The sequence below is a fragment of the Nomascus leucogenys genome, chromosome X (genome assembly GCF_006542625.1).
Source record: "Nomascus leucogenys isolate Asia chromosome X, Asia_NLE_v1, whole genome shotgun sequence".
NCBI lineage: Eukaryota > Metazoa > Chordata > Mammalia > Primates > Hylobatidae > Nomascus > Nomascus leucogenys.
The window spans coordinates 124,880,508-124,905,240 of NC_044406.1; the positions used below are offsets into that span (position 1 = coordinate 124,880,508).

At 35.3% G+C, this 24,733-nt stretch overlaps 1 protein-coding gene across 1 annotated transcript; it reads left to right on the forward strand.

Moving 5' to 3' along the window:
• Positions 1-21,248: 21,248 nt before the first annotated feature.
• On the forward strand, positions 21,249-21,614 carry LOC100598265 (putative SNURF-like protein). The gene has a single exon (XM_003272585.2). It carries the CDS (start codon positions 21,249-21,251, stop codon positions 21,612-21,614), a length of 366 nt encoding a protein of 121 aa, XP_003272633.2.
• Positions 21,615-24,733: the final 3,119 nt, after the last annotated feature.

Sequence of the window (24,733 nt, forward strand, 5' to 3'; positions counted from 1 at the left end):
AAGAGGCTGAGGCAGAAAAATTGCTTGAACCCGGGAGGCAGAAGGTGCAGTGAGCCAAGATCACACCACTTTACTCCAGCCTGGCAACAGAGTGATGCTGTGTCTCAAAAAATAATAATAATAATAATAATAATGGAGTTGGGGGAAACATAGTGTTCTTCCTTTTCACTATGCTTGATATGTTTTTTGTGACTATTTTCTCCCAGTACTTGGCTTGCATATTCATTTTCTTAATGGTATCTTTCTGATAAACAGAAGTTCTATATTTTTGTTAGTTCTAATTGGTCGATATTTTTTCTTTAATATTTATCTCTTTCTGTGTTCTGTCTACAAAATGTTGTCTTCCCCCAGATTGCAAATATTTTCACTTATATTTTCTTCTAGAAACTTTGCAGCTTGGGCATTATATTTATTTCATGATCCATCTTAAATTACATTTTATGTATGTTGTGAGGTACGGGTAAAGATTTATTTATTTTTTCTATATGGTTATCCAGTCACTCCAGCACCATTTACTGAAAAGACTTTATTTTCCCAACTGAACTACTTTGGCACATTTGTCAAAAATCAACTGACTTTAGAAGTCTGAGTTTATTTCTAGAATGTCTATTCTCCATTGATCTGTTTTTCTATCCTTATGCTTCTACCACACTGTCTGAATTACTGAAACCTTACAGTTAGACTTGGAGTCATATAAATAGGCCACTAACTTTGTTCTTTGTTTTTAATGTTTGGCTGTTAGAGGTCCTTTGAAGTTCCCCATAAATTTTAGAAACAGCTTTTCAATTTTTACAAAAAAAAAACCTGCCAATACTTTTATTTTATTGCATGAGCCTAGTAATTACTTTGAGGAGAATGGGCATCTTAATAATATGTAGTCTTTATCCAGCAATTTTTGTGCTTTCAATATAAGAATCATGTGTTGTGGATATTTTCCCTAAATCATATTATGTTTTGATGCTATGATAAACAGAATTCTTTGCTTAAATTTTTCCAATAGTTTTGTGCCATTATAAGGGTGTACAATTGCTTTTTGTATATTAAATTATGCCACTTTGCTAGATTTACCTATTACTTTGAATATTTGTTTTGTAGATGTCTTAGAATCTTTGACATAAACAATCATGTTGTATATGAATAGATAGGCTTTTACATATTCCTTTCCAATATTTATGCCTTGGTGAAGGGATGGGTTGCCCCTCCACACCTGTGGGTGTTTCTCGTCAGGAGGAAGGAGAGACTTGGAAGAGAAAGAGACACAGAGACAAAGTATAGAGAAAGAAAAATGGGCCCAGGGGACCGGCGTTCAGCATATGGAAGACCAGCGCCGGCGCCGGCCTCTGAGTTCCCTTAGTATTTATTGATCATTATCAGGCATTTCCCAGAGAGGGGGATGTGGCAGGACAATAGGGTAATAGTGGAGAGAAGGTCAGCAGGTAAACACATGAACAAATGTCTCTGCATCATAAACAAGGTAAAGAAAAAAGTGCTGTGCTTTTGATGTGCATATACATAAACATCTCAATGCCTTAAAGAGCAGTATTGCTGCCAGCATGTCCCACCTCCAGCCCTAAGGCGGTTTTCCCCTATCTCAGTAGATGGAATATACAATCGGGCTTTACACTGAGACATTCCATTGCCCAGGGACGAGCAGGAGACAGATGCCTTCCTCTATCTCAACTGCCAAGAGGCGTTCCTTCCTCTTTCGCTAATCCTCCTCAGCACAGACCCTTTACGGGTGTCAGGCTGGGGGACGGTCAGGTCTTTCCCTTCCCATGAGGCCATATTTCAGACTATCACATAGGGAGAAACCTTGGACAATACCTGGCTTTCCTAGGCAGAGGTCCCTGCGGCCTTCCGCAGTGTATTTTGTCTCTGGGTACTTGAGAGTAGGGAGTGGTGATGACTCTTAACAAGCATGCTGCCTTCAAGCATTTGTTTAACAAAGCACATCCTGCACAGCCCTTAATCCATTTAACCCTGAGTTGACACAGCACATGTTTCAGGGAGCACAGGGTTGGGGGGTAGGGTTACAGACTAACAGCATCTCAAGGCAGAAGAATTTTTCTTAGTACAGAACAAAATGGAGTCTCTTATGTCTACTTCTTTCTACACAGACACAGTAACAATCTGATCTCTCTTTCTTTTCCCCACACCTTGGATTTATTTTCTTGCCTTATTGCACTTGTTAATATTTCCAGAACAATGTTCAATATAAATCGTTGGAATGAACATCCTTGCCTAATTCCCAACTTAGGGGAAAGTTTGTAGTTTGTCATTAAATATCATGAGATGTAGGTTATCAGTTGAAGGAAGTTTCCTTCTTTTGGTAGTCTGTTGAGGATATTTTAAAAAGTCATAAACAGGTGTTGAATTTTATTTTACATTTATTGAAATGATCATACATTTTCCTCTCTTCCTTTAATATGATGAATTACACAGATTGAGCTACAAATGTTAAACCAACTTTGCATCCCTGGAATAAACACCATTAGGCCATGTTGTAGTATCCTTTTTATAGATCACTGACTTTAGCTAAATGTTCCGTTAAATACTTTTACATCAATATACATGAAGTATATTGGTTTGTAGTTCTTTTCTGTAAATTTTGAAATATTTTGGCATCAAGTTCTTGTTGCTTCATGGAAAAATTTATGAAGTGGCCTGCCCCTTCCATTTCTAAAAATGGTTTGTATCTGATTAGTGATGTTTCCTCCTTAAATAGTTTATTCAATTCACCAATAAAAATATGGACCTGGAATTTTCTTTGTGGGAAAATATTTGATTACTTTAATAGATACAGGGCTTTTGAGAATTTCTACTTCACTTTGGGTTATCTTGATCATCTATTTTTTGAAGGACTCTGTCCACAGCAGTAATGTTGAATTTACAGGCCTACAATTTTAAATTATATTCCCTTATTATCTTTTTAATATGTGTAGCATGTGGAGTGATATCTCACATTATTTCTAATATAGGTAATTTGTATTTTTTTCTAGTTCTTGAACACTCTAGGTGTTTATCAACTTTTAAATCTTGTTAAATGAAAAACTTTTGGTTTTGTTAGCTTCCTCTGTTGCTTGTCTTTTTATTACTTTCATTCTATTGATTTCTGTACAATTTTAAATAATTATTTCCTTCTTTGTGTTTACTTATGTTTCATTTGCTTCTCTTCCTCAGAATTCTTATGGAGAATAATGAGATCATTGATTTTAAATCTCTTCTTTGCACTGCTTTAGCTGCATTCCATATATAATGATAAGTTGTAATTTAATTATCCTTCTGTTTGAAATATTTTCTAATTTCATTTGTGATTTCTTCCTTGACCCATGGGTTACTCAAAACTTTACTTGTATTTTTTGCAGTTTAAAAATATTTGGGGATTTTCTAGCTATCCATGTTACTGATTTCAACATATTATGTATGGTTCCAATGTTTTGTAATGTTTGATACTTATTTTCAACCCGGTATAAGATCTATTTTGTTTAACATTCTATAGTCACAGGATTTAATTCTGTGTATTCTGCAATTGTTGTCCGTAGTGTTCTGTTTATTTCATTTGTATCAACAATGTTCATAGCCACTATTTATTCAAATACCCTTTATACCCTATGCTATCTCTTCTCTCCTAAGACTCCAAAAACTTTTATAACCTTTGATGTTTTGCTAGAGTTCACAGTTCATTCTTTCCTTCATAATGGGTTTGTTTTATTTATCTAATCTTCAAGTTTACCTATCCATTACACTGTCACTTCTAATCTGCTCTTAAGTCCAGTCAGTGATTTTTTAAATTTCAGATATTTATTTTTAGTTCTAATCTTTCCATTTAGTTTTATTTTTTATGGTTTCCATTTTTCTGCAGAGATTTTCCATCTGAAACTTCAATGTGAGTACATATAATATTATACATTTTCACCTTAGAAGAACCTAACACTGTCCCATAAATTTTAATGTGAGGGAATTATTCTTTTCTTTACTCTGTAGATACATTATAATTTAAAATTTTCAGGTCACTTTCCTGCTAGGGGTGTATTTAAGAACATGATTCTTAATTTACAAATTACTAAGATACTTCTGGCCATCTTTTTATTGGTTCATTCAAGATTTAATTTCATTATAATCAGAAAATATGATTTGTTAAATCCGTTTGTCTGACTTCTTGTTTGTCTTCTGGTCAATTTTTGTAAATATTCCGTAGATACAAGTGAATGTATACTCCGTATTTATAGGATATAAGATTCTGAGGATATCCATTAAATCAAGTATGTTGATTGGATTATGTGTATATGCAATGATTTGTTTAGGTTTTGTTTTTCTATTTGACAAAAATTTGAAAGTGGTATAATAAAATCTCTTCCGATAATTTTATTTTATCAAGTTTGCATCAAAATTTGAGGAATATTTTTGTAACTTAGGTACTATTTTGAGAATACCTAATAAGTTATGATTACTAAACTTCTTTTTTAATTTTAGCTTTTTTCATTGAATGATGTCCTTTAAAAACATGTTTAATATTCTTGAAGTTAAATTTCATTTAGCCTAACAGACATTGTTCTATTTCTACTCCTTTTTTCTTCCTGTTTACCTGTTATTTCTTTACTATTAATTAATTTTTATCCTTATTTTATCACATTATTTTAGATATGTTCTTTTCAATAACATATAGCTGGATTCTCTCCCTTTCAATGAGGGAATTCATCTTGTTTTTATTAAAACTGATATGCTTAGCTTTTTTTTCTTTCATCTTGTTTTGTGTCAACAATATAAGATACATTCTCTCTGGTTCTCTTATTTGTTTTCTTGACTTTTGCTGGTCAAGTTATTCTTTGTTCCTTTATATTTTCTTGTTGGTTTGGACTGTTTTTTCAGTTCTGCTCATGGTTACCATTTCATTTCTAATCATCCCAATTATACTTCTATTAGCCTGTGATTAAATGAAAAAAAATCTACTGCTTTTCTGCTTTTTTGCTGTACATTTTTCTTATCTTCTCTATATATTTAGAACAATTTTATGTCATCACTCCCCTTTCTAAATTTTAATTCCAAAATATCAATAGGCTTTCCATTATAGTATGTCTCACATTTCAACAACTGCTATTTTACATTTAGAGTAGAAATGTACTAATCACCCTATGATCATTTATTAAGATTTGACTAAATATAATATAAAAGTTACTGTTCCCTATGGTTTTCTGTCCACTTTATCTTTTATTATGCTGAATCCTCTAACTTATTATCTTTTGTCTGTAATCCTTCTTATAAAATCTACCTTCTCAAATAAATTCTTCATTTATAGTATATGCATAGTGATATATTTGATTAATATATTTGATTAATATGCCTGTCTTTTCCTCACTCTGAAATATGAATATCTTAATGAGTAAAAATTTTGTTGTAACAGTATTTTTCCTTCATTAGGTTGTAACTATTGATTCAGTCTCCTATGTCTTCTGGATTCCTGAATTACAGTTGAAGAGTCTAATACTGGTATGATTCCCCTTCCATTACAAATAACTTGCTCATGAATTTGAGGACTCTTTTGGATCTTGAGATTCAAATTTTTCTTCAAGTCAGGGTTTTTTTTGTTTTGTTTTGTTTTGTTTTGTTTTGTTTTGTTTGAGGCTGAGTTTTTCTCCTGTCGCCCAGGCTGGAGTGCAAAGGTGCGATCTCAGTTGACTGCAACTTCTGCCTCCTGGGTTCAAGCGATTCTCCTGCCGCAGCCTCTCTAGTAACTGGGATTACAGGCACCCACCCCCAGCCCAGCTAATTATTGTATTTTTAGTAGAGACAGGGTTTCACCATGTTGGCCAGGCCGGTCTTGAACTCCTGACCTCAGGTGATCCACCCACCTCAACCTCCCAAAGTGCTGGGATTACAGGCATGAGCCACCCTGCGCAGCCAAAATCAGGGTCTTTTTTCCTTATTACCTGTTTAAATATGTCTTCTCTTCCACAATTTTACCCATCTTTCTGGAACTCTTAATATTCTCCCATTCAGCCTCCTGGATTTGTTCTTCAAGTGTCACTTCCCCCAACTATTTCTATTTCTTTGTATTTTGCTCTGTTTCTGAATTATTTCTTCCATTAGAGTTTTCAGGTCACGAATATGACATTTAACAGTGACTATCTTCTTTTTCAGTTCATCTATCAAATTAATACCAAATCATATTATTTTAATTCCACTCAGTATATTTCAATGTTCCCATTACATTATTTAATAATTTGTACTTTTTTTTTTTTTTTTACTAAAACTCTTTCCTGACAATTTTAAAATTCTACATAAATAGGGAACACTGAAAAAGTTGTTCAACAAAATTTACTTCTCATTGTAGCTGAATCTCATTAAGTGCATTATTATTTGTCTTAATCATTTCATGTTTGGTTTATCCTCAGTCTTCAGTTAAGGCTGTTTGGGTTTCTTGAACAGTGGCAGTTTTCCACTCTGTGCACAACCTTGAAAGCCATTATTCCTCTGAAGAAGATCAAAAGCTTCACTGATCCCAGAATTCACAAAATACAAGAGAAATTTATCACCTCAAAGACTGTACAACTCAACCCACCGGTTTGTTTTCACATCAAACACTGATAGAGAACAAGATTATGCAGCATCGCAGAATCACAAGCAAACAAGAAGAGGAAGCTCTTCCCTGATTCTTGCCCAAGACCTCTCTGCTACTGATTCCTGGGTTTCTAGTCAGCACAAAGTGCCTCAAGGTTCCATATCTTCTCTACTATCCAGAGATACTTGTAGAGTCTGTAGACTCAAACGTACCATCCAGATTTGACAGCTTGCCTGCTAACATCTCATTCAAAAAGAGAGTTGAGGAAAATTTAATATGGATAAGGATTTAGGCATGTTGCTCTCAAGCCATCATCTTTTCAGAATTCTCCATACATAGATCAGTTGTTAGCAAACTGTGGACCTTGGGCCAAATCTGGCTCACCAACACTTTTGTATTTCTTGTTAGCTAGGAATTGTTTTAATGTCTTCAAATGGTTGGAAAAAATAAAAAAATCAATATTTCATGACATGTGAAAGTTACATGAAATTCAAACTTCAGTGTCCTTAAATATACATCCATTCATTGACATGCTGTTTATAGCTGCTTTCATACTACAAGAGTTGAATAATTACAACAAAAATGTAAGACTTAAAAACTTTACCTGACCCTTCACAGAAAAAGATGATTAATATCTTATATACATCTTGAAAATTATTTTATAATAATTTGTGAATTTGTATCAAAAAGTAAAAAGTACATTTGAAAAAAGTAAAGCATACTAAGAAAGAAACTCTGTATAATTATTAACTCTAGATGCTATTAGAAAAGTGTAAACTGAAGTACTGGTATTTGTTATCTATTGATGTATAACAAATGACTCCAAAAGTTAGTGGCTTCAAAAACACTTATTTTCTATTGTTCCAAAATTGCTGTTGGTTAAAAATACAGAAGTAACTCAAGGTGACTCTAGCTCAGGTTCAATACATGGTCAAGGCTAAAGTCATCTTAAAGCTTGAGCGATCTTGAAGATCCTTCTTTAAGATAGATCATGCACGTGACTGTTGCCAGAAAGCCTCAATTTCTTGCTAGCTCTATGCAGGAGTTCTTTGTTTCTCACCACATGGATCACTTCATAGGATGCTTGAATGTCCTCACAACATGGCAGATAGATCTCCAAAGTGAGAAAATGGAGAGAAATGGCAATGATGGAGCTGTAATGCCTTTTCTTTAAAATACAGGTATGCAATGTTTAATAATCACATCAGGATAAATGGGATAACAATCGTCTCAAGTATTTATCCTTTGTGTTAAAAACTATCTATCCAATTATACTGTTTTAGTTATTTTTAAATATACAATTAAATTATTATTCACTACAGTCACCCTGTTGTGCTATCAAATACAAGGTCTTATTTATTCTTTCTAACTACTTTTTAGAACCCATGAACTATCTTCACACCTCCAAACCCACCACTCTTCTCACCTTCTGGTAATTATCATTTTACTGTCTAGTTCAATAAGTTCAATTGTAGTAATTTTTAGCTTCCAAAAATAAGTGAGAACATGTGAAGGTTGTCTTTCTGTGCCTGGCATATTTCACTTAACATAATGACCACCACGTCCATTCATGTGGTTGCAAATGACAGGATCTCACTCATTTTATGGCTGAATAATACTCCATTATGTATATGTACCCCACTTTCTTTATCCATGTATCTGTTGATGGACACTTAGGTAGCTTCCAAATCTTGGAATTGTGTTAACAGTGCTGCAATAAACATGGGAGTGCAGATATATCTTCCATATACTAATTTCCTTTCTTTTGCATACATACTTAGCAGTGGGATTGCTGGATCATATGGTAGCTCTATTTTATGTTTTTTGAGGGGCCTCCACTGTGTTCTTCATGGTGGTTGTACTAATTTACATTCCCACCAACAGCGTATGAGTTTCCTTTTCTCCACATCCTTGCCAGCATTTGTTATGGCCTGTCTTTTGAATATGTCATTTTAATGGAGGTGAGATGATATCTCATTGTAGTTTTGACTTGCTTTTCTCTGATGATCATTGATGGTTAGCACCTTTTCATATACCTGCTTACAATTTGTATGTCTTCTTTTCAGAAATGTCTATTCAGATCTTTTGATCATTTTTAAGTTGAATTATTAGATTTTTTCCTATAGAGTTGTTCGATCTCCTTATATATTATTGTTATTAATGCTTTGTCACATGATTCCTTTGCAAATATTTTCTTCCATTCTGTAGGTTGTCTCTCCACTTCATTGATTGTTGCCTTTACTGTGCAGAAGCTTTTAACTTAATGTGATCCCATTTGTCCACATTTACTTTGGTTGTCTATGCTTGTATTGCTCGAAAAATCTTTGCCCAGAGCAATATCCTGGAGATTTTCCCTAAAGTTTCCTTGTAGTAGTTTCATAGTGTGAGTCTTACATTTAAGTCTTTAATCTATTTTGATTTGGTTTTTGTATACAGCAAGAGATAGGGGTCTAGTTTCATCTTCTGCATATGGATATCCAGTTTTCCCTACACCATTTATTGAAGAGACTGTCCTTTCCCCAATATTTGTTCTTGGCAACTTTGTTGAAAATGAGTTCACTTTAGATGTATAGATTTGTTTCTAGGTTCTCTATTCTGTTCCACTGATCTATGTGTCTGCGTTTATGCCAGTACCATGCTGTTTTGGTTACTATAGCTTTGTATTATAATTTGAAGTCCAGTAATGCAATTCCTCCACTTTTGCTTTTTGTGCTCAGTATAGCTTTGGGTATTCTGTGACTTTTGTGGTTCCACATAAATTTTAGGATTGTTTTTCTATTTCTGTGAAGAAAGTTATTGCTATTTTGACAGGGATTGCATTGAATCTGTAAAGTGCTTTGGGTAGTATGGACATTTTAATATAGATTCTTCCAATCTATAAATATGGAATATCTTTTTTGTTTCTAATTCAATTTCTTGCATCAATATTTTATAGTTTTCATTGTAGAGATCTTTCACTTCTTTGGTTAATTTCTAGGTATTCAATTTTATTTTTAGGAATCATAAATGGGATTACTTGCCTGATTTCCTTTCCAAATTTTTGCTGTTGGAATATAGAAATGCTACTGATTTTTTAATGTTGATTTTGTATTCTACAACTTTACTGAATCTGTTGATCAGTTCTAAGCTTTTTGGTGGAGTCTTTAGGTTTTTCCTAATATAAAAACATATTATCTGAAAGCTAGCATAACATGACTTCTAACTTTCTAATTTGGATGCCCCTAATTTCTTTCTCTTGTCTAATTGCTCTAACTACGACTCCCAGTACTATGTTGAATAACAGTGGTGAAAGTGAGGATCCTTGTTATGCTCCTGATCTTAGAGGAAAGGATTTTGGTTTTTCCGCATTCTGTATGACACTAGCTATGGGTCTGTCATATATAGTTTTTATTATATTGACGTAGGTTCCTTGTATACTCAGTTTTTTAGGGCTTTTTATCACGAAAAGATGTTGAATTTTATCAAATGCTTTATCAGCCTCAATCAAAATGATCATACAGTGTTTGCCCTTCATTCTGTTGCTACTATGTATCATACTGATTGATTTGTGTATGTTAAACCATTATTGCATACCTGGGATAAATCCCATTTGGTCAAGATGAATGACCTTTGCAATGTATTGTTGAATTCAGTTAGCTAGTGTTTCGTTTAGGATTTTTGCATCAATATTTATGAAGGATACGGATTTGGGGCTTTCCTTTTTTGATGTGTCTGTATCTGGTTTTGGTATTGGGATAATACTGGTCTTGTAAAATGAGTTTAGAAGTATTCTCTCCTCCTCTATTTTTTGGAATATCTTGAGTAGGACTTGTGTTAGCTCTTCTTTAAATGTTTGGTAGAATTAATCAGTGAAGCAATTGGGTACCAGGCTTTTCTTTGCTGGGCAACTTTTTATTATGGCTTTGATCTTCTTACATATTATTGGTCTGTTCAGAATTCTGATTTCTTCACAGTTCAATATTGTTAAGTTGTGTTTATGAATTTATCCACTTCTTCTATATTTTCCAATGTACTGGTATATAGCTGCTCATAGTAGCCACTAACGATCATTTGAATTTCTGTGGTATCTGTCATAATGCCTCCTTTTTCAAGCCTGATTTTATCTATTTGACTCTTCTTTCTTTTTTTCTTATTCAGAGTTAAGGGTTTTCAATTTTATTTATCTTTTCAAAATACAGACTATTTGTTTAATTAATCATTTGTATTGTTTTCTTTATTTATATTTCATGTATTTCTGCTCTGATTTTTCTTATTTCTTTTCTTCTACTAATTTTGGGTTAGGTATACCCTTGTTTTTCTAGTTCTTTAAGATGCATCATTAGATTGTTAATTTAAATTTTTTATTCTTTTTTCACATATGCACTTATAGCTATAAACTTCCCTCTTAGTACTGCTTTCACTGTATCCCATGCGTTTTGGTACATTGTGTTTCCATTATCATTTGTTTCAAGACATTTTTCAATTTCATTCTTAATCTCATCATTTACTCACTGATCATTCAGGACCATATTGTTTAATTTCCATGTATTTTTATAGTTTCCAAAATTCTTCTTATTGATTTCTACTTTTATTCCACAGGGGTCAGAGAAGATGCTTGATATTAGTTCAATTTTTCAAAATGTTTTTAAGACTCATTTTGTGTCCTAACATATGGTCTATCCTTGAGAATAATCCATGTGCTGAGGAAAAATATCCATTCTGCAGCCCTTGGATGAGATGTTCTACAAATATCTATTAGGTACATTTGGTGTATAATACAGATTAAGTCTGATATTTCTATGTGGATTTTCCAGTGCTGAAAGCGGAGTGTTGAAATCTCCATCTATTATTGTATTTGGGTCTAATTCTTTTTAACTCTGATAATATTTGCTTTATATATCTGTGTGCTCCAGTGTTGGAAACACATATGTTTATAATTTCCATATCCTTTTTTTGCTTTCCGTTGACATGGGATACCATTTTCCATCCCTTTATTTTCAGTCTATGTGTGCTTCTATAGGTGAAGTGTGTTTCTTGTGAGTGACAAATCATTGGTCCTTTTTTTTATCCATTCAGCCACTCGGTCTTTTGATTTGAGAGTTTTATCCATTTACATTCAATGTTATTATTGATAAGCAGGAAGCAGGGAATTTCCTCTGCCATTTTGTTATTTGTTTTCTGGTTGTTTTTGTGGTCTTCCTTTCTGTCTTATCTTCCTTCCTGTCTTCCTTTTAGAGAAGGTAATTTTCTCTGGTATTGTAATTTGGTTTCTTTGTTTTTATTTTTATTTTTATTTTTTGTATATCTCTTGTAGGTTTTTTGATTTGAGGTTACCATGAGGCTTGCAAATACTATTTTGTAACCCATTATTTTAAACTGATTGCAACTTAACACTAATTGCATAAACAAACAAGCAAACAAGCAAAAAGAAAACCAAAAAAAACACTCTATACTTCAAATTCTTTCCTCTACCTTTCAACTTTTTGTTATTTCTATCTTGTACTGTTTACATCTAGAAATGTTTCAGTTATTATATTTGACCGTTTCATCTTTTAGTCTTTCTTATTAAGATGAGAGTAGTTTACACACTACAATTATGATGTTATAATATTCTGCTTTTATGTGTACTTACTATTACTAGTAAGTTTAGTACCTTCAGATGATTTCTTATTGCTCATTAATGTCCTTTTATTTCTGGTCAAAATACTCCTTTTAGCATTTTTTGCAGGACAGGTCTGGTGTTGATAAAGTCCCTCAGCTTTTGTTTGCCTGGGAGTCTATTTCTCCTTCATGTTTGAAGGATATTTTTGGCAGATATACTATTCTAGGGTAAAAGGTTTGTTTTTTTATAGCACTTTAAATATGTCATACCACTTTCTCCTAGCCTGTAAAGGACCTTCTTTGTCTCTTTTCAAAAAAGAAAACTCTGCTGCCAGACATATTGGAGCTCCATTTTATGTTACTTACTTTTTTTCTCTTGCTGCTTTTAAGATACTTTCTTTACATTTGACCCTTGAGATTTTGATTATTAAATGCCTTGAGGTATTCTTTGGGTTAAATCTGTCTGGTGTTCTATAACCTTCTTGTACTTGAATGCTGATAATTTTCTCTAAGTTTGGGAAGTTCTCTTTTATTATCCCTTTTAATAAACTTTCCATCCCATCTCTCTCTATATCTACACTTTAAGGCCAATAACTCTTAGATTTGCCCCTTGGAGGCTATTTTTTACATCTTGAAGATATGCTTCATTTTTTAAATTTTTTGTCCTTTGTCTCCTCTGACTGTGTATTTTCAAATAGCCTATCTTAAGCTTACTAATTCTTTCTTCTGCTTGATCAATTCTGCTACTAAGACATTTTGATGCATTCTTCAGTGTGTCAGTTGCGTTTTTCAACTCCAGAATTTCTACTTGATTCCTTTCAATTATTTCCATCTCTTTGTTAAATTTGTCTGATAGGATTCTGAATTCGTTCTCTGTGTTATTTTGAATTTCTTTGAGTTTCTTCAAAATAACTATTTTGAATTCCCTGTCTGAAAGGTTATATATCTCTGTCTCTCTGGGATTGGTCATTGGTGGCTTATTTATTTCATTAGTGAAGTAATGTTTTCTTGGATATTCTTGATACTTGTGGATGTTCGTTGGTGTCTGGACATTGCAGAGTTAGGTATTCATTGTCTTAATAGTCTGGGTTTGTTTATATCCATCCTTCTTGGGAAGGCTTTCCAGGTATTTGAAGAGACTTGAGCATTGCCATCTAAGCCATATCTGCATTAAGGGGCACTTCAAGCCCAGTAACCTTGTCATCCTTACAGAGTTGTGGAAGTATCACCTCAATGATCTCGGGTAAGTTTTGGAAGGATTCTCTGTATTAGCAGGCAGAAACTCTTGTCCTCTTCCCTTGTTTTTCCTAAATAAATGGAATCTCTTCCTCTGTGCTGAGATGCCTGGAGCTGGGGGTAGGGTGACATCAGCACCCCTGTGGCCACCACTAAAACTGCACTGGACCGTACATGAAACCAACACAGCACTGGGTCTCACCCAAGGCCCACTGTAACCACTACCTTGTTACCTCCTATGTTTGTTCAAGATTCTAATACTCTACAATAAGCAGGTGGCAAAGTCAGCCAGGCTTTTTTCCTTCCATTCGGGGTGGTGAGTTCCCCCAGGCCCCAGGCAGGTCCAGAAATGACATTCAGGAGCCAGGGACTGGAGTCAAAAACCTTAGAGGTCCACCTGGTGTTTCATTTAATTATGGCAAAGCTGGCAGTGAAATCAAGAGGCACAGTCCTTCCCACCCTTCCTTCTAATTTCCACAGGCAGAGAGGCTTCTCCCCATGGCCACCACCACCAAAGGGCCATGGGGAGTAGTGTCAGGCTCCTGCTGATGTTTACTTAAGACCCAAAGCCTCTTAAGTCAGCTTGTGTTGAATGCTGCCAGGCTTGGAACTCACCCTTCATGGAAGTGGGCTCCTCTCTTCCCCAGGGAGCCAGAAATGCCATCCACGTGCCAAGGCCTGGAATCAGGGACCCCAAAAGCCTGCTTGGTGGTCTACCCCACTGTAGCCGAGCAGGTACCTAAGGTGCAAAACAAAGTCCCCTTTACTTTTCCCTTGACTTTTCTCAAGCAGAAGAAGTATCTCGTTGTAGCCACCACATCTGGGAATGTGCTGGGTCTCGTTTGATGTCAACATATCTCGGAATCTCCCCCAAGGCCCATAGCAAGTACTGCCTGGATACCATTGCTGATTGTTCAGGGCCCAAGGGCTCTTTAGTCAGCAGGTGATGTATCCTGTCAGGATTTGGTCCTTCCCTTCAAGGCAGTGGGTTCTCTTTTGTCCCAGGGTTTATGTAGAAATGTCATCCAGGAGCTAGGGCCTGGAATGGGGGCCTCGTGACTCTGACTGGTACCCTAGCCTTCTGTGGCTGAGCTGGTATCCAAGATGCAAGACAAATCCTTCCCACTCTTCCCTCTCCTTACCTAAAGCAGAAGGAAAAGGTCTTTTTTGGAGTCACAGCTGGGCAGTGTGGGGTTAGGGAAGGGGTGATGCCATCACTCCCTTAGCTGTCCTAATTGATGTCTCACTAGGTTGTGTGTGCCTCAGTTCCACTGACTCTGAATCCAACACTGCACCAGGTCTCACCTAGGAGTTGCAGTGTTTGTGGCCTAGACTGCCTTTCAAGTTTATTTAGGACCCTAGAGTGCTTTAGTCTGCAGTGGTGAGGCTTGCCAAAACTCAACTTCCAACTGCTGGGATGGGCAATTCCCCTCTGGCTAGAGCTGTTCTCAAATGTTTCCTTCAAGAGCAGGAGTCTCATGAGGGAGCTGAGTTCAGCTCGGCTTTGCTTTCCACTGTGGGAGGGCAGCACTGAGTTCAATGCAAATCCCACAATCACTGTGCTTTTCTCCAGCAAGTGCACAGATTGTTTATCAGTGCCACACAGCTGCTGCCAAGGGATGCAGGATGGGTGGCATCAGTGACATAAGACTATCTTTCCTACCTGCTCCAATGCCTCTTTCAAAGATATGAAGTTAAAGCCTGTACTATGATTGCTCACTTTATTTTTAGTTTCTATTAAGGTGATTTTTTGCTGTGGATAGTTATTAAATTTGGTCTTCCTGCTGGGTGGAGGATCAGTGGAGTCTTCTATTTGTCCACCTTGCACCTTGTAGCACCTTTCATGACCCAGTCTCCAAAGTTACATATCATCATTTCCACTTTTTTTTATTCTTTAGAAGAAAGTCAGTAAGTCCAACCTATACTCAAGGGACAGGCAATTAAACTCTACTTCTTGAAGGGAGGCGTGTCAAAGAATTAATGACCATTTTTAAAATCCACTATAATGCAGAAATCGAAATTTTGAGGGTCACAATATTCCATTAGAAATTACATGCATAACCTTCAAAGCAATAGAGCAGAAAAGAGGAAACAAGAAAAAAAGATGACTCAAAAAATAGCATGAAATATGACAGGAGAAATAACTACACAATTTAATATATAGTAAATAGAAAATAAAGTGGTTGGAATGATTCCAAGCATATCATTAATCACAATACATTTTTAAAGGGTTATGTTCTCCAATTTATAAAAAGATTCTCAGACTAAATTTTTAAAAATTGAATGCATTTTTTAAAAAAAAGAAACCTAAAACAAAATGAACAAGACAGGTCATAACAAAAAAAAAAAAGGAAAAAGAAAGGATACAGAGTATTTGAAGAACGTTTAACAGAAATGATCTAATACTGATTTAGAGAAACTTTTACTCAAAGATAATCTACCTATGAAACAGTCTTAAAAATTAACTATGCTCTATTTCATACACACACACACACACACACACACATGCTTGCATACACACATCTCAGGAAATTATAAAAGTACATGTCATTGAGGCAAAAATCTATTGATAATGCAATAAACTTAGGCATCAACCAGAAGATGCTGACTGTAAAACAAAACAAAACAAAAACTACAAACAAACAGAGATTCAAAAAACTATTAGAGGTAGTTTCTTAAATTAGACATTTGAAACTCTGGAATTAAAATTATTTCCTTCTTCTTGGGGTTTGCTGTTGTTGCTTGTTTTTGTTATTGCTGCTGGTTCTACTGCTTGTTTAGTTACTTTCCTGGACTAAGTCTGAAAATTCTGTACTCTGTCATGTGTGGCCACTGAAGTCTCTGATTGGTTAGCTTAGTTGTCAGCTAATAATTGGATAGAGTTTTCAATAAATGCCTTGAGCCATCTGCTACCTGCCCATTAGTCACTTAGTAACTATGTCGGTTCTTGGTTCAACTGCCATAATATCATAGTGCTTATGTTCAAGTAGTCCTTATTTTACTTCATAATGATCCCAGAGTGCAAGAGGAGTGATACTAGCAATTCAGACATGTCAAAGAGAAGCCATAAAGTGCTTCCTTTAAGTTAAATGGTAAAACATTTTTGACTTTATAAGGAAAGAAAAAATATATATGCTGAGGTTGCTAAGATGTACAGTAAGAATGAATCTTCTATCCATAAAATTGTGAAGAAAAAATAAATTTATGCTAGTTTTGCTATTGTACCTCAAGCTGCAGATATTATAACCAAAGTATATAAGTACTTAGCTAAGATGAAAAAGGCATTAAATTTGTGGGTGGAAGACATGAATAGAAACATGTTCTAATTGATGGCAACATATTGCACCAGAAAGCATTAAGCCTATATGAAAACTTCAGCAAGGGATCCCCTGAAATGAGTGACATGAAGTCATTTGCTGCAAGTAAGGGATGATTACACAGATTCAGGAATAGGTTTGGGCTAAAAATGTAAAAATTACTGCAGAATCTACATCTGCTAATGAAGAAGCTACTGCCACATTTCCAGAAGAGTTGAAGAAATTGATTAAGGAGAAAGGATACCATGAAAAGCAAGACTTCAATTGTGATAAAATTAGACTTTTCTGGGAGATCTCCAATAGAGCTTAAAAATTCATGAACATGCAAAGAAGGCACCAGGGTATAAAGAAGGACAGATGAACTCTGGTACTAGTGGCAATGATGCAGGGCATATGCTAAAGCCAGGAGGAGCGTGCAGAGCAATGAACCCATGCACTTTCAAAAACAAGAATGAAAATTATCTGCCTATGTTCTGGCAACATAATCAGAAAATATAGGTGAGAGTCATCTTGTTTATGGAATAGTTCTACTAACGCTTCTTCCTAGAAGTAAGAAAATATTTGGAAGAATGGTTGGAATTTAAAGTTGTATTAATAATAGACAATGCACATGGCCATCTTGAATCTGTTTGCTATGAAAATAAAAATGTCCACGTTGTATTTTTACCTGAAAATACAACCTCATTGCTTCAGCCCCTTGACCAAGGCATCGCTTGATTTGTCAAGGCCACATATGCATGTCTGGTATTTGATAACATTCAACAAGAATTTGATGCAGGCCTTAACCTGGACATGAAACAGTGCTGGAAATCATTCACTATTGCTGGTGCAATAACATTCATCAAAGCTGCAATTGATGAATTAAAACCAGAAACTATAATGCCTGCTAGAAAAGCTTGTGAAGTCATAAATGATTTTAGTCTTCCCAAGGATCAATGGAGAAGTTAGAAAATTCATTCATGCAGCAAGACAAGTTGGTGGAGAAGTATTTGTTGACATGCTTGATGAAGAAATGGAAGAATATATTGAAGGCCAATGAGAAGTGTTAACACATAGGAACTAGAAAAACTTGTTGAGTCATCTACAGAGGAAGAGGAAGATGAAGAAACTGAAGCAGAACTGGATTACTGAAATTTGTTAAAGTGTTTCAAATTGCATAGACATTAACAAATAAAATTATGAATGCGATCCTCTGGTAGAACAAAACATTTAAATCACCCACATGACAACAGAAACATTTTAACCTCTGCAACAACACTTTGATGAGTTAAATAGAAAGAGACAACCTCCCATTACAATGTTCTTCCAAACTGTTTCCACACACACCCCAAAAAACCTTCAACTATCGAGGATCCCTGTATTAGTCCGTTTTCATGCTGCTGTTAAAGACATACTCAAAACGTGGTAATTTACAAAGAAAAAGAGGTTTAATGGACTCACAGTTCCACATGGCTGAGGTAGCCTTATCATCGTGGTGGAAAGTGAGGGGCATGTTTTACATGGCAGCAGACAAGGGAGCAAATGAGAACAAAACGAAAGAATTTCCCCTTATAAAACCATCAGATCTCATGAGACTTATTCACTACCCATGGGAACAGTATGGGGGAACCACCCCCACGATTCAATTAACTCCACTAGGTCCTTCCCACAATACATAGAAAGTATTAGAGCTACAATTCAAGATGAAATTTGACTGGGGACACAGCCAAACCATATCAATCCCTAACCATCCACATCATCTATTCCTGGCATCCAACCATGGACATTATCATGGCTTGATGCTCTAGGATCACCCAAGGTAGAAGATCCGCCTTCTGATGTATTGTCAGAAGGTCTGTGTTAGTCTAGTGATATGTCACATTGCCTACGTCATTCACCTCACATGCTTCTCATCACATAGGCATTGTATCATCTCATATCATCACAAGAAGAAAGGTGAGTACAGTACAATAAGATATTTTGAGACCACATTTATATAACTTCTATTACAGTATATTGTTATAAGTGTTATATTTAATTATTAGTTATTGTTGTTAATCTCTTGGTGTGCATAATTCATAAATTATACTCTATCATAGGTATGTATGCATAGGGAAAAACAGTGTCTATAGGGTTTACTACTATCTGAGGTTTCAGGCATCCACTGGGGGCCTTAGAACACATCCCTCACAGATAAGGAAGATAATTGTTATGAAGAGCTGGAAGGGGGACGGGAATAGGCTAGTTAAAATATCACAAAGCTTATGGTTCTTACCATGATTTAAACATGTTTTAAAAATAAACACTCCTCAAATTATTGCAAGTCTTTTTTGGTTAATTTCTATAACTCTGAAAATTTAATTTGGACAATTTTAGCTAGAGTTTTTATATACTTTATAAAGAAGTGGAATTTTGGAAGTTTTTACTGCACCATTCTGGAAGTGCTTCTCCTAGATTATTTCTGAGTTAAAGACAAATTTATAATGGAAATTATAGATAGTTTAAAAGCTAACAAAAAATTAAAAATTACATATCTACCTCTGTGGAATGCTGCCAATATTTATTCAGTATAGAATTTACACCATAGAGTGCATTAACTAGAAAAAATAAAGGCCAACAACAAATAAATTTCATTTATAATTCAGGAAACAATGAAAAGAATCAACATAAATAAAGCCAAATAAAGTATAAGAAAGGAATTAAAGATATAACAAGGAAACCTTGAAATGTAACAAAACAATCCCTATGGAATTCAACAGTCATTCAATATATTTTAATGAAGCCTTAATAAGTGCTTTCAATGCTCTAGAGCAGAACTGTTCAATAGAGCATTCTGTAGTGATGGAAAATCTGTACTATAATCTGCACTGTCTAATTTGGTAACCACCATTTACACTTGAGCCTACTGAGCACTTGAAATGCAACTGTGGAACTGAATTTTACATTTTATTTACATTTAATTAGTTAAATAAAAATAAATAAATTTAAATATGTTTAATTGCTATAATATATTATACTATTAAATTAATATAATACAATATTAAATTATATAATGTAATTATATTTAATTAATATAAAATAACATTAAGCCATAGTAATTAAAATATGTTATTAATTTAAATTAATTAAATATAAATAATTAAAAATAGTCACTCAGTCACATTGCTGAGTCCTGACTGATGAGAGGGAGCCAGCCAAATAAAGAATGAAAAGAATGACATTCTGTGAGAGGACATGGCAATTGAAAAGGCTTTAAAGTAGGAATAAGAAAGGCCTTTTTAAAAAAGTGAACAAGAGCCAGTGTAGCTGGAGAGCCAGGAAACAGGGGGAAGAATAGCCAGAGATGGCATCAGAAAAGTAAGTGAGGATGAGCGCATGCAGTCCTAATACACCAAAGGAAGGTGCTCGAATTTTTTTCCCATTGCAATGGGAAACTAATGAAAGTATAATTTTTATTTTAATATGATCAATCAAATGCAATATAGAAAATGAATTGGGTGTGGGTGAGAAAAACAGCAAGACCAATTCAGAGATGATAGCAATAACCTAGACCAGATATTATGATATTTTTGACTAAGGCTTTAGTGTTGAGGATGATACAAAGTGATTAGATATAGAATATATTTTATTGGTAGAAGGAGCAGGACTTGCTGCTAAAGGTAAATTAAAAAAAAAACAAGGTTTTTTAAAAGACTAAAGGAAAATGAACAGACATTTGGCAATTTTGACTAAGAAAAAAACAGAGAAATCACAGCATCTAAATGAAAAAGAGAATATAACTACAGGTACAGAAGAGATGTTTTAAGTATAAGTGTAAAGCATAATGATATGTACAATTTCAATCAAAACATTAAAACCTATATTAAGTGGATAATTAAACTATATAAATTGTCAAAAATAGAACACCCCAATAGACAATAAGCAACAAAATAAATTGAAATTTAGTCAAAGACCTATATCCTTAATAGGTATAGGCACAAGGCCCAAATGGCTTTATGTGTGAGTTCTAATCATCTCCAAGGCATAAGTAGTGTCTAACTTGAACTGTTTGAAAGTATAAAAAGGTTGTAAAACTAACCATTTATTTTACCAGAAAAATATATCACAGGAAAGGAAAAATGAAGCAAATTTCACAAATGAAAACAGATGCAAAAGTTCTAAATAAAATGTTAGGAAATCAATCCACCACTGTGTCAAAAAAATAACATATCATGACCAAGTAAGTTTCATTCTAGACATACTAACATGGTAACACACTGGAAATTCTATCATTATAATTCTTCATATTATCAGATTAAAAAGAAAAGATTATCTCAAGAAGCATTTTAATTGGTAACATTTCGTATTCATTTATGATTATAAAAATCCTCTTCTCATTTCAAGAGTAGAAAAAAGCATATTAATTTAATAAAGGGTATCTCACAAAACCATACTGTAGGATAACTGCTTCAGACCATTTTTGATTGACTTATAGCAGACCAAACCTATTGCCAAGAAGAACTTAAAAAGTTGGATGAAGAGTGGAGTGGCTGTCAGAGATGCCTGATGTTTTGGCCTAAGGACCAGTCAGTGAGGCAATGGAGCAAGCAAGGGATCACTTACACCTGAGATGGACTACAGACCAGCACATGCCAGAGGTGGAAGTTCAAGTCAAATACAGAACAGCTGCACTGAGCAACCAAGAGTGTCAATTGTACCTGAGGCATTCTCAGCAGCAGCAAGTGCCTGTGGTGGATTTCCAGGCCAAACTGAGACAGGTATTCATAACTGAGACACCAAGATGTGGTAAAAAGCCATACTGGAACAATGAGGAAGCTGAATCCAAGCAGAAACCAGGCTCCATCTACTGTTTGCTTCTGCTTATTCGGGGAGGAATGAGTGATAGCCTAATAAAAAGAGAAATTAGCAACTTCGAAATCCTAAGTAAGAATAAAAAGAATTGAGGCCTTCATCATGTTTTTATTTTTGCTGCTGTGGAAGCTGTATCTTTAGGTAAATACATAATATAAACATTTCTGGATACAGAGTTGGTGTTCAGAGAAAAATATTTCGTTTTCTAGAAGAATATTTGTTGCCAAACGTAAGGACAAGGGAAACGGTCCATTAGAGGACTTCATTGCCCATGTGACCTATTTTTACCTCTCTTCTCCCAAGCGAAGGCAAAATATGGGAGGCCAAGGTGGGCGGATCACCTGAGGTTGGGAGTTCGAGATCAGCCTGACCAACATGGAGAAACCCCGTCTCTACTAAAAATACAAAATATTAGCCAGGCTTGGTAGTGCATGCCTGTAATTCCAGCTACTTGGGAGGCTGAGGCAGGAGAATCGCTTGAACTCGGGAGGTGGAGGTTGCGGTGAGCCGAAATCGTGCCACTGTACTCCAGCCTGGGCAACAAGAGTGGAACTCTGTCTCAAAAAAAAAAAAAAAAAAAAAAAAAGAAAAGAAAAGAAAAAAGAAAAATCCTAAGTGGAATTGGATAGGAATAGTAAATCAAGGAACTCTCACAGAAATCATAACAAAAAGTCAAGACATAGAAAATCTCAGATAATTTCTTTTTAAAATTTTCCTACTCGATTGACACCAAATGACCACAATATAAAACAAAATGGAATTTACCTCAGAAACTCAAATCCCATCTGAGCATACTTCAATACTTGGTTGTGTTCCTAGGTCAGTGACAAAATAAAGATCATCAGGAATAACTCTGGACTTTATGCTCCTCTGTGCAAATATTTCTCTTACACCCTGTTGCCTTCCCCATTGATTCCTCCCTTTTCCCCTTTTATATCTTCTGCCTCACTTTCCATGTTGACTCTTCCTACTCATAAATATCAAAATGCTTAAATCATTCCTAATTTTAAAAACTCATTCCATAACCCCCAAATACCATTGTGTTTTTTTCCTTCACAACTAATCTTCCTGAAAGAATTATCTACATACAGAATCCTTTATCTTCTACTACTGAATTCACAGCAATCTGCCTTCTGACTCGCCACTTAGAGGTAACTGCTCTCACCAAAGCCATCAATGTCCTTCTAGTTTCTAAGTTCAAGAGATAATTTTTAGTCACTCATACTTGACCTAGTTGCATCATTTGTCACTATTGACCAACTTCTCCTTTCTAGACTTGGTTTCTGATATACCACTCTCTATTTGTGTGTTTCCTTTCTCTCCCTCTCTGGCTCTTTCTCAGCTCTTTTTCTAGTTTCTCATCTTTTAAAGGATCCTAAATATTGATGTTTCCCAGGTTTCTATCTTCAGCACTCCCTTCTTCTCAATCTACCAATATTTTTCAGGTAATCTTATCCACTCTTATGTCTTTAAATTGATGATTTCTAAATCAATGTGGAAATTGGCCCATACCACCCATACCACCTTTGGGGATACACATTCATTCATTCAAACTAATTCATACAACATTATTTTAGGCACTGAGGATCCAGCAGTGAAAAAAACAATTCTTCCCTATAGAGCTCACATTCTAGTGGGGAAAATGTACAGTAAACAATCAAATATGCAATGTGCCAGATGGTGATAAATTCTATAGAGAAAACTTAAGCAGTAATTGGGGAGATAAAGTTGTGCTTTGGAGGGTCCAATCTAAAATAAAGTGGTCAGAGGATAGTAGGCTCAAAGAGAAGATGTACATATGAGCATAGGCCTGAAGGAGTTGAGGGAGTGATTCAGGCAGATATCTAGGGAATGAGTGCTATAGGCAGAGGAATAAACAAGGGCAAGAGTCATGAAATGAGACTATGCCTGTTGTGTTTGAAGACCATTAAGGAGGACAATGTGACTGTAATGGAGTGAAAAGGGCAGTAGCGGTATGAGATGAGAACATAAAAGTAACAACTAGCTTAGAATAAGACAATATCAATTTCTGGTTTCATGGAGCTTACAGCCTCATCTATCCAAATTCCTACTGGACATCTCTATTTTGGATGTCCCACAGACACATCAAATTAAACATGCTGAAAACAATTCGGGCCTCCTTCCATCACATTTCTTCCCCTTTCTATGTTTCCCTCTTGGAGTGAACAACATCATCATCCAATTGGTTTCTCAAATTCAGAAGTCATCTGAGATCCTTCATACTCCCCCTTGCATATAATCAATCACCCAATTGTCAATTTGCCAACTGTATCAGTGAAACTCTAGTTGAGAAACAGATACCACTCCAGAAATTGCAAACATATGGAATTTAAAGAAGGTAATTGGCTTAATATGTGATTAAATTGCTGGGAAGCCCAACAGCAGCCATAAGGTAACCCAGAGATTAGCTACTACCTGCCTACCAGGGACTGGAGACAACAAATGTAGTTAGTGTTATCAGATCCCTGAAATCATAGCTGCCCAGTGGTAGCTAAAACTATGGTGAGGATTCCTGGTAGAAGCTGAGATCATATAGGCAGGGGCTATCAGGAACAACAGAGGGGGCACGACCACTGTGGAACATGCTCCCCAAAGTAGAGCAAAAAAAAGGAGCAATACCTGGACTTTTCCCTTCAGTTTCTAACATTCATTCTCTATACTGCTCAGATTTCTAACATGTATATAATGTCATTATCCTGCTCAGTATCCTTCACTATTTCCCAATCACCTATGGGCAAAATCTAAATTCTTTTGCATGGTATATGTGCTAGTTTTCTATTGTCATATAACAAATTGCCACAGACATAACACTTTGAAACAACACAAATTTATAATCTCAGTGTTTTCATGGGACAGTTCAGGTACAGGTTAACTGAGTCCTCTTCTCTGGGTCTCAACAGGCTGAAATTAAGGTGTGGCCCAAGGCTACAATTCTCACAGAAGGCTCGGGGTCCTCTTCCACACTCATTCCAGTTGCTGGAAGTATTCATTTTCTTGCATTTGTAAGGTTGAGGGTCCCATTTTATTGCTGTTTGCTGGAGACCATCCTGAACATCTAGAGACCACAGCTAGTTCCTTGCCACATGCTTCCCAAAGGCAGTTCACAACATGGCTATTTGCTATCTTGCTAGCCAGGAGGAGTACATCTCTGACTTTTTAATACCCATTTAAGAGCTCATACAATATCATC